Genomic DNA, 10,802 nt, shown 5'->3' with positions numbered 1-10,802 from the left:
GCCGGGCAGCGCAGCCGAGCTCAGCCCAGAGCCCGGCTTCGGAGGACTAGGCACCCAGAGGAGGCGCGCGCGGGCGGAGTGGGCGGAACCAACGCGGGGCTGAGCGCAGCGTCCGAGTCCACTCCTGCCTGTATTAGCGCTCCCGGCTCCAGCCCAGCGGCGGAGGAGGAGGAGGAGGGGGAGGAGGAGGGGGAGGAGGAGGAGGAGGAGGAGGAGGAGGAGGAGGAGGAGGAGGAGGAGGAGGAGGAGGAGGAGGAGGAGGAGCGGCGAGCAGCAGCCCCAGGGCTCACAGGGTGTTTAAACTTCAGCGGGGGCCCTACTGGGTCCGGGCAGGACCGACAGAAGCCACTTCCTTCCCCGTCCCCGCCTCTCGGTCTCAGTGTCTGTCAGTGTGTCTCTCCCTTTCTCTCTCTGTCTCTCTGTGCCATTGTGTGTGTGTGTGTGTGTGTGTGTGTGTGTGTGTGTGTGTGTGTGTGTGTCTGTCTGTGTCTTTCTCTGTGTCTGTCAGTCTCTCTCTCTGTCTCTCTCTGTCTGTCTCTGCCTGTCTCTGTCTGTTTGTCTGTCTGTCTCGTCTCTCTCTCTCCCGGCCACTCGCTGGCCGCCCACGTGGGGCTCCCTCCATCAGTCGGTCCGTCAGTGCAGAAGGAGCCAGGGAGGGAGGCAGAGGCAGCTGCAGGCTCCGGAGGGAAGGGAGCGGGAGCCGTGGCTGCGTGCGTGCGGTGGTAGCGGCCAAGCCCCGCACGGAGCCCAGCCAGGCGGGTGCGCAGGAGTCCCGATCGGGAGGATGCGGGGCGGCGGAGGCTGCGGCTGGGCTCGGCTGCTGCTGCTGCTGTTGCCGCTGCTGCCCCTGCCGCTCCTGGGGGGCTCGGCGCACGCCCGGGGGCCCCCGCAGTCCTTCGAGCTGCTCTACAACCGCGGCGTCGAGGCGTTCTCGGCCGGGGACTTCGAGGCCGCCGTGCGCTACCTGGAGCAGGCGCTGAGCAGCCGCCGGCGGCTGCGGGAGGAGCGGCTACGCTGCCGCCTCGAGTGCGGGGCCCGGGCATCTCTGGGGCCCGTGCGCGGAGGCGGCCCGGCGGGGGAGCTGCGCTTCCTGCGGGCCCTGCTGGAGCGGGTCCGCTGCGCGCGGCGCTGCGAGCGGGGGGACGAGGCCAGCGGGCCTGGGGAGCCCAGCGCCCCAGCCGGCGCCCGGAGCCTGAGCCGCAGCCTTGCCGACGTGCGCCTCGACTTCCAGAAGAGGATGCCCTACAGCTACCTGCAGCAGGCGTACAGTCAGGTACCTCCCGACACCTTCTCCTTCCCATTTCCCCTCCGCTTTCCTTGCCCGTTAGCCCTCTATCCTCATGCTCCTACTTTTCCCATTTCCCCATTTCTTTTTGTGGACCCCCCAGCTGCCTTCTTACACCTCCCCAAGACCTTCAGCTCGAGGTCTTCACCAGGGGCCTTTTTAGAGAAACACTGTCACCAATTCTTTCCTCCAGTAGGAAAGATTCGGGGAGACGGCAAAGAGGTATATTGGGATGGGCTGGTGACCCAAGGGCCATCACACTGAGGAATTTTCTTTCTTGATATTGGACCAGTTTTAGGAGAGTCCTTTGGACATTCCATGTCTTTCCCTCCCAAATGAGAGAAAAAAGCAAAAGAGCAGCTTTGGATGGGATTTGGATCGTCTCTCCTTAGGTGCAGAGCTGAGTTTTCTCTGCTTTGTCTGTTTCTTTTTAATGGGACCTGATGGGAGCTGCCACATCACTGTACTATCTGTTCCCTAGTGCTTGAAGGGCTGCCAGCTTGCCGACCTGGGGAGCCACCCTAAACTGCATTTGATCGGAGTTCTTGGTGCTTGTTAGAAATCGAGGTTCCGCTAGATTAGAGGCTGAGGCACGGAATTCCCTCGCTCTTCTCCTCCCTCTCCTTTCCCATGTTGCTAAGGGAAACTTTTCTCCCAGAACAGCTGTTCTGTGGAGCAGGGGCAGCACTAAGGCTGTCAGCTTCTCAGTTAACCTCCAGCTGCTGGAGTCTTGGGCTGGTAAATCCCCTTCAGATGCTTGTATCCTTCACTGCTTCCCTGGAAATGTGAACTCTGGAAAGTGAGTGTCCCTCTGGAGCTTCCTTCCCCACCAAAGATTTAGAGCTCTCTTGTAGAGGTTAGGAAAAGGATGAATTTGTGAAATGATTCAATGTAAGTTGGATACACGGCTCAGGTAGAAAGATTCATTTTATCCTTAATGCGTCCAGAATCGTAATTGCACCGGATTAAGCAAGGGAATAACCCAGCGCCACACGTGTGTGGTGTGTGTGTGTGTGTGTGTGTGTGTGTATGTGTGTAGGGGGGCCCCGGAACTCCTCTGAGTCAGGCTTACTTCTAAGTTAAATCTATAACGTGATGGAGGGAAACCCTAAGTGGAAATCATCTGCTTTCTTTTAAGTGGAAGGCTTGATTTTGTGAGGATCCTGAGGAAAGCAGTTAATACCAAAGAGAGAAGAGATTTTGAGGACCTGACAACAGAAAGAACTTCTCAGCAGAGGGTGGGGCTGGGGTCCCAAAGAAATCCCGAGATAGGGGAGCTGCCCTCCTAATGACTAGTCAATAATATTTTCCAGATACGTTTTTAGTACTGAATGTCAGAAAAATAAATAACAAGGAGGAGTTACCCTAAATATGTTTTCCTTTGGTTCTGTAAATAAACAGCTCCAGGCTTTGGAGATCAGCTGGTCCCCCAGTGAGCAGGCTTTCACCTCTGCTTTCCATCACTCTCCCTTTCATTCAACTTAGAGTGGGAAGGTAAAGCTTAGATGGAAGTCACTATTATTCATGGGGGTGGGGAAGAGGAAGAGAGGGAAGCCACAGGGGAGAGAGAGGTCTTCTGGGAGATGTAGCCTATTTTAAGATTCTAGTGAGAGACTGTATGGCATAAGGAACAAAAAGGACAGCCTTGGCGTCAGCAAGCCCGGCTTCTAACACACACTGACTCTGACCCAAGTCTCCCTAAGATTGAAATGTCAGAGCAGTTGCTGAATCTGCCTGGGGGAGGGAATGTCCAAGCAGGAATTCCTATATACTAATGAAATCATAAATTGGGGGAAAACTTTTCTTTAAAGAGGCAATGAGTTAAATATGGTCATGGGTCCCATCAGTCACCTATGTGGGAGGACTCCTTGGGTGTGGTCTGGTGAGTCAACTCAGTTTTAAGAAGCCCTTTCATGAAAATTGTGGATTTAGGTACTTGTTGAAGCAGCCACTGTCTGTATGGAAAACTCACTTCCTGTTTTTTGAATTTACTAATTGCACGGGAGTTTACAGGGTGGGGATGCCACTAATATCTTGAGATCCATTTCAGATGAACTGACTTCTCTGACCTGGAAGCCTCCACCCTTGGTGCATCTTTATCTGTCTTCTTGTGCCTTTTGCCAGCAGATTACTGTTTTAGGAAAAATAAATACCTGGCCTAGTATCCTCCCTGTCAAAGGCTTCCCTTGGCTGAAAGTGATTCCTTCCTTGTTGCTGAAACATAAGCTGGACCTTGTCTCAGTATCCACAGTTATGGAAGAGTCTATTCAATGCCTGAAATCATCCTATCCTCAGGAGACCAGAACAGGCTCATCTGAAGTCATGTTAATGTCAGTCTGAGCTTTGGTGCTAGGATAGGAAAGCCTGGCTACTTTATTAATTATTTTTGAACTATTCAGGAAAAGACCTGGAATGTACCTAGAGAAGGATCCCCTCCAAGGATCTATATTTTGATATTCTGGGTTGAAATATGAGAGACAAAAGCACAATTTCAATAGTTTTCCCACTCTTTAGTCTTGGTGTTGGTTTCGATCTGCCTCAGAAACTTTTATTTTGATCTTGATAATTTGGATGTCAAAATGAACTATTTACAAAAAAATGAAATATATGAAAAATTTAATGAAATTTATGAGTACAGGATGGCTGTCCCCAGGTAAGTTCTCTAGTCCAAGAGCCTATTTCAGGGGCAACTGGACCTGGCATAAGGAGAATCTAAGTTCACATCCCACCTGAGACATTTACTATGTGACCCTCGGTAAGTCACTTCAGCTCTGTTTGCCTCAGTTTCCTCAATTGTATGAGGACAATCATAACATTGTGAGGGTCAAAAGAGACAATATTTGCCAAAGCACAAACATAGTGCCTACCTTGTAATAGTCTAGTAGTGGGTGTTTTATAAATACTTATTCCTGCCTCCCATTCCCCAATCACCTCCCATGTTGAACAGAAGTACAATGGCACCTGTGAGTTTGGGAAAATCCTGGCAAAGGAAGAAAGAAGGATATTGAGAGCAGTGAGAAAATTATCAATTAAAAGAGAATTCAAGTTAATTTGACTCAACAAATACTTAATTAAGCACCTACTTATAACAGCAAGGACTCCAGCATACACAGGATGTACAGGTGCTTAGATCTGATTTTCTAAAAGGAAGCAACTTTTGAGGGGTCAACAATCACTTTAATCAAACACATATGCCGAGAGAGAAAATAGAAGCAGGACCAACAGACAGGGCTTCCAACTGTTTGACCACAGGTGATACATATGTCATTACCAGATGGTAATGGGCTTTCAAAGGTGGAGGTGGGGAGGGGGGAAGAGGCTCCTTAGTGGCTGCCCAGAATCTCTTCTGGCACATGAACCTTCTTCCAAAAACTAAGCCCTGAAGCAAAACCTCATCTCAGAATATATATACTCTTTTCAAAACTGGTGGGCATGACCCCTTGTGACCAGTGCCTCACCAGCAATCAGCAAAGGTGGGATCTTCATATAAAACAAGATTCCCTCCATCAAACCTCCCTCAATAGCCCCATCTGAGGCCTGTCAATGGGTGGGGAAGATTTTTAACTTCCATTACAATACTATATACTAGGCAGTGTGTTTGACTGGGGCAACAAGGACAAAAAAATGAAAACTTCCTGTTTTTATATTTTACCAGGGGTAGGGGGCAGGGAAATGCAAGAAGTATAGAAGTTAGAAAATATGAAATATGTATGTGTGTGTATATATTTGCGTGTGTATATATATATGTGTGTGTGTGTGTATATGTGTGTATGTGTGTGTATGTGGGGAGAGAAGGAGAGAGAGAGTTTGAAAGCTCACTAATCAGGAGGGGAACTGAGCAGAAGTCTTCTTCATCTTCCTCTTCATTCAACTCAGTTGATGGAGTCACAGATGTTGGGTCTTAATGTGCTAGAATTATGTTGGCCACAAAATTTTGGCAACCTTTAAAAGTTATGAACAAGTTGTGAACAAGTTCCCTGAGTGAAGCAAAAGAGGCAGCACAAAATTTGGTCTATCCCGCACAAGTCATACATATAGGGAGGAACTTACTCAAGAGAACAATAGGATCCCTGGCAGTGGAGAAAAGAGCTGGTTACAGAAACTAGCAGACCCTGAAAAATCGTCTGAGCAAGCTGCCCAGCAGCAAGGCTACAGGCAGTGGTACTTAGTGAGTATTCCAGAAAGAGCAAAGGACCTCCAGGCTCTGTCTTATCAAGAGTTGAGAGGTGTTCTTGTCACAGGTGTAGCCTAGCTGTGTACCCCACTATCACTGAACTCTAAGCTTCCATGGATGTATTTATGGGAGAGTAGAGCTCATGTTTACGGAAGAAATGTTTTGTAATTTTTTCTTTCTGTTTGTTTTTAAATGTCATTTTTAGGAGTTAATTGACTCCTCTGACTGACTTTTCATCTGAAACACATCAGTGGGGGCTCATGGGCTCTAACGTTACTAATTCAGAATCACAGGCTAACTGCAAGTTGTTATTGTTGGTGCCGTTATCGACATTATCATTATTCTGAAACCCAAGGCAGCAGCTGCTTTCTGGGTATATGCAAGTTCAATTTGAGGAAATACCCTAGAGTGAGTGTAATAAAGGAATACGTTTCAGTCATCCAGCCTACAACAACAAATCCATTTAGACATCATACTTCAGACAGAGACATAGCTCAATGTCACCCTAACTGTGCATTATACTTTCATGTAAACATATGTGCATATATGTGTATATATAATATGTCTATGTATGTACACATACAATGTGTGTCTTCCAACTATGAATGCATGGAATTATTCTGTTTTTTTTTTAATGGTCCTTTCCACATCTATATTGAACATCATTGTATGGCATCCTTTATTTTATATAGCTCCAGTAGCTCCAAGTTCATAACAAAATGAAATCAGGCATTTTGCAATAAAACAACAAAGGATTTTCCTAGGTGTAGCTTTTTGGCTTGGGAACCTAAGACCAAGATGAACTCTGAAGTCACATGGAAAGACCCCCTGCCTGAAACAAGCAATGCATCTCTTTCATTCCTCAAGCATTTCTTATCCTCTTGGGACAATCTTTCTTCTCCCACCCAAGGCCAATACAAAGCCTGCAGTAGCTCCCTGAAATGAAATAGTACTTAGAGACAGCTGATTGCAGTGAAAGAGGAAAAAGAGGAAATTTGGAATTCTGCTTCTGATACTTGGCAGCCAAGTGACCAAGGGCAAAGACTTAACGGAATCTTTAAGCCTGTTCGCCACTCCATGAGATAGAAATAACTATGGCTTTTACTATAAGGATCACCTAAGAGATTGCCTGTCAAATACTTTGTGAACTGGACACCTATAGAAGTGCCAGCCACCATTATTCCTCTTTTAGAACATAAAAGGGCATTTGTCTGGTCTGACCAAGTCACCTCCTAGCTCAGGAATATTCATTGGCTCACTACTGCCTCTGGGTTAAAATACAAACTAGGATACCATGCAAAGTCCGTGATCTCTATGATATGACTCCCTCCTGACTACTTTCAGGTAAACAGTAAACATTCATCAGACAATATCCTGAGTGCTTGCTAACTTCCACGGGAGCTGGGGCCAATGGCTCAAGAGCAAGCCTTGACTGGGGAGTCCAGGGACAGGCACTTGCTCATGGAAAGCTCTGAAAGGAATCTGGCAGAATCCCACTCAGAGGGTGAGACATTCCTCATTAACCAAGAGATTTAGAAGTCCTGAAAAATTCTTTTTTTTTTTCTTTCCTCTGAATCTTTAAATGGAACCATTTCCAGATTTTTAATGAAACGCCTTTCCTGATGTTTCTTCACCTGACTCCCCTCCATGCCCTTTATGTCTTGTTCAAACTGACCTAGTAACTGTTCTCTATGTTTGATATGCCATCTCCCTCCTGGCTGCCCTCCCTCGTCTTGGTGCCATCTTCCATGCCTGGGATGGACTTCTTCTGTATCTTTGCCCCTTAGAATTCCTAGTGTCCTTCAAAGGTCTGCTTGGGAGGGCCATCTTCTACATGCAGCCTCTCATTATTCTGCAGTATTTGTTCTCTTTCCCTCCTAAACTCTGCTGGAGCTCTGTAGGCATGGTATATCCCTACCTCCTTCCTTGAGGGCAGAGGCAGTCTCAGCTGCTTTCTGGTTTGCATTGAATTGGATTCCTGACTCCCCTGTCTCTAGCCTGCTCTGTTGGGCTCCAGCCATCCGCAGGTCAAAGGCCAGTCCCGTTCAGTTGACAGAAGGAATGTCTGTGTTCAGGCTTTGGGAGTCAAGACCCTTGACTTGTTGGAGTTGGTGGCTTTTGGTGTGATCCTCAGCGGTCTTCTTCAGCTCTCTGTTTTGTACTTTGGGAATTTCTGCTGCTGTGGATTTCCATGGTTCTAGAACTCACATGCTTTGGGTGCTCCTCTGTCTACCTTGTGCCCTCCATGGGTCCTGAAATGAGAGAGCCCCTTTAAGAAGCATTTTCTCTCTTATATTGATACTTCATGTCCAGGACAGTAGTCACAGAACCTTGCCTTTCTCTCCTTCCCAGCTCTTGAAAAAGAAAGTAGGGCTGCTGGTTTGCTTCCCTTCCAGCACTTTCTTCTTCAGGCTTCCTCTTTCCAGGTGATCCTGATTTTCCTTCTCCAGATTACAAAGAAAACTGAGTGAGGTTAAGTCACTGACTGGGCTCTCTGACCTTGACCATCCTGGACTTTCACAATAATAGACAATTCTCCAGTTGTCTTGTCCATAGTTCATGATGTTGTTGGACCTCTGGTGAGGTGCTAGAGTTCCACTTTTTAAGAGAACTGATCTCAGGACACTTTCTTCCTCTTTCTCTGAAATTGGCCAGTTTTACTTTCTAGAAGTAATGGATCTGGGAAGAAATTGACATCTAGGTGTGAAACTCTGTTAGGCTCATGTGGTCAGTACAGAAAGAAACTGAATTAAATCACCCTCAGCTTCTACAGGAAATCAGAAAATATAATCTGAGTTTTCTTTAACCTGCTGTGAGCCCCAGTGAGGTATCAGATTGAGTTGTGAAGTCAGGGTCCTCACCCCCCACCCCCACTCCATTAATTTAATATCCTGGAACAGCTATTTTTAATGAGTTCTATTTGTTGCTATTTCTGGAGGAGGTCTGGCCTCCTTTCTCTTGCTTGACTCAGCTGAGAGTGACTCCTTTTCTCACCTACATTTCCCTCTTAGGTTGGATTTTGTGTGAATCCTTGGCCTGGGGAGGGTCGAATTCTCAGCCATTATTACATGTAGTTATACAATGGTCTGTTATGGGTCACAGGTTATAGAGGTAGGGGGACTTTGGAGAAGATATTGTTCAGTCCTGTCACTGTGATTGATGAGGAAACAGAAAGAGAGAGAGAGGCCAAGAGGCTTCCCCAGCGGCTCCGAGATAGTGGAGATGTTTCAGTTTTACCTTGATGTGAACCACCAAGGAAGAGAATGATTAGTTCCCTGATCTTCTACGTGAGTTCTACCTTTCATGTTTAGAGTAGAAAAAAATTAACTTTGTGTTATCCAAGCACCTCATTCTTTCTTTATCATCTGCAGCTTTGTAAGGTAAATGGATAAATGTTCACCCCATGAAACCCTGCCTCAATGTCCCTGGGAGATTTCAGCCCATCGTTCATTCCAAGGCATCAAACATTTATTAAGCACTTAGTGTGTTCCAGGCACTGTGCTAAATGCTGGGAATACAAAATCCTTGCAAAAAGAAAGGCAGGCCCTGCCTGACTAGGAGCTAATATTCCAATAGGGAAAGATAATACATAAAAGTTAGTTGAAAAGTGGGGAGTGTTGAGAGGAAAATGTTGGAAGGAACCAGAACAGAGCAGGGAGAGGCAGGAGCCATGGCAGCCTGGGCCCATTCCCATCCCCAAAAAGGAGGCATGGAAGGTCCCACTGATGGGAGAAGGGGCCAGCATGGCAGAGGGATGTTCCAGGGTGAGCCAGCCCCAGGGCTGAGGGAAGAAAGTTGCTGAACTGTGGAGGAGACATCTTCCAGAAACACAGCTGGGAACAAAACGAGGTTCAAATAAGTGTCAGAGATCTTGCTGGAGTGTCTGCTGCTTAGGAGACATGGCCACTCTACCTTCCATGGGCCTCTGTGTATTTGTCCTTCGTTACTGAAGAAGACCATGCCATCAGAGAAATAATGACATGACTTGCACTTGACTTTTGAGCGGTGTGCACGTCACCAGCCTCACTTCTCTTCCAGAGCCATCTGAATCCATTCATCAGAATGACTGGAGATGACCCAGAATGAGGTAGTTGGGGTTAAGTGACTTGCCCAAAGTCACACAGCTAGTGAGTGTCAAGTGTCTGAGGTGAGGTTTGAATTCAGTCCTCCTGACTCCTCTACTGGTTCGCTATCCACTGCACCACCTAGCTGCCCTCCAGGGGCCTCTAATATCCAGGCGATAGAAGATGTGGTCCAAAGATAGACAGTACAAACTAGAAGGTGCTAAGTGCCTAGAGAGGGCAAAAAGTATACAAGAAGAGTTCAGATTATTTCTAGTTAGAATGATTCCAGGAGGGTTTGAAGGCAGAGAGGCTGTGACCTGGCTTTTTAAAGATTAAGAAAGATTTAGACAGGTAGACATGAAGCGGGGAATGTACTTCAGACATGAGTAAATGGTGTGAGCAAAGTCATGGATACAGACCAAAGTAGAGGATATGAATTTGGGAAAAGTAATGAGTATTGCAGAGGAATTTCATGAGATATAGACTCATATTTATTACATAAATACTAGATCCAGAAAACCTGAGTTCAAATTTAGTTTCAGACCCTCATTGGCTTTGTGCCACTGGGCATGTTGCTTAACTTCTGTTTGCCTCAGTTTCCTCAGCTGTAAAATGGGGCTAATGATAGCACCTACCTAGCAGAGTTGTGAAGATCAGATAACTGTACTATTTTGCACAGTGTCTAGTCCATAGTAGGTGCCTATCAATGCTTTTCACCTCTTCCTTCTTTCCTATATTATGTGTTGTACAATGACCATGTGGTGTAAGTGGTACTTTTCCCATTTCATAAATGAGGAAATTAAGGTCTAGAGAGGTCCCATGATTTGGCCATGGTCATAAAATTAGTAAGCTTCAGTAGGGGGATTGGAGCCTAGGTCTTCTTGACTCCAGGCTTAACATTGACACTCACTGACCCATCTGACTTTTCCAATAAGTCTGGGTTTGAACCCCAAGTGTAAAAGTTTTTGAAGCCATACTGAAGATTTAGACTTTATTTAGAAGGTAACAGGAGACAGAGGAGTGACCTGAGGTGAGCCATATATTAGAAAGAATGCTGTTAGAGCTATATAGCTTAGATTGAAAACAGCAAGAGCCTGGAGGATGAGCAAATACTTGGTACTTACTAGAGTCCCCAAGAAAGATGCACCAGTCATCAACCCCCAAGGGCTGGTGGGACTGTTGACTGGGCCCTCCCTTGTCATGGGTGGAGGCCATCTGTTGGCCACCTCTTCCAATCTACATAGGAGCTGGGAGACTCAGGGACAACCTGCTATTAGCC

At 46.8% G+C, this 10,802-nt stretch overlaps 1 protein-coding gene across 1 annotated transcript in view; it reads left to right on the top strand.

Annotated features, from left to right (window-relative positions):
- The first annotated feature begins 265 nt into the window (after nt 1–265).
- The window catches only part of P3H2 (prolyl 3-hydroxylase 2), a 146,588-nt gene continuing 136,051 nt past the window's right edge, over nt 266–10,802 (top strand). The window contains exon 1 of the mRNA XM_072618851.1: nt 266–1,273. Coding sequence (XP_072474952.1) covers nt 785–1,273 — 489 coding nt within the window. The 5' untranslated portion in view covers nt 266–784. The remainder of the gene's footprint in view (nt 1,274–10,802) is intronic.

Source organism: Notamacropus eugenii, chromosome 6, assembly GCF_028372415.1.
Source record: "Notamacropus eugenii isolate mMacEug1 chromosome 6, mMacEug1.pri_v2, whole genome shotgun sequence".
Lineage (NCBI taxonomy): Eukaryota > Metazoa > Chordata > Mammalia > Diprotodontia > Macropodidae > Notamacropus > Notamacropus eugenii.
The sequence above is the reverse complement of the archived record's forward strand: the minus strand, read 5'-3'. Positions and strand labels throughout refer to the sequence as shown.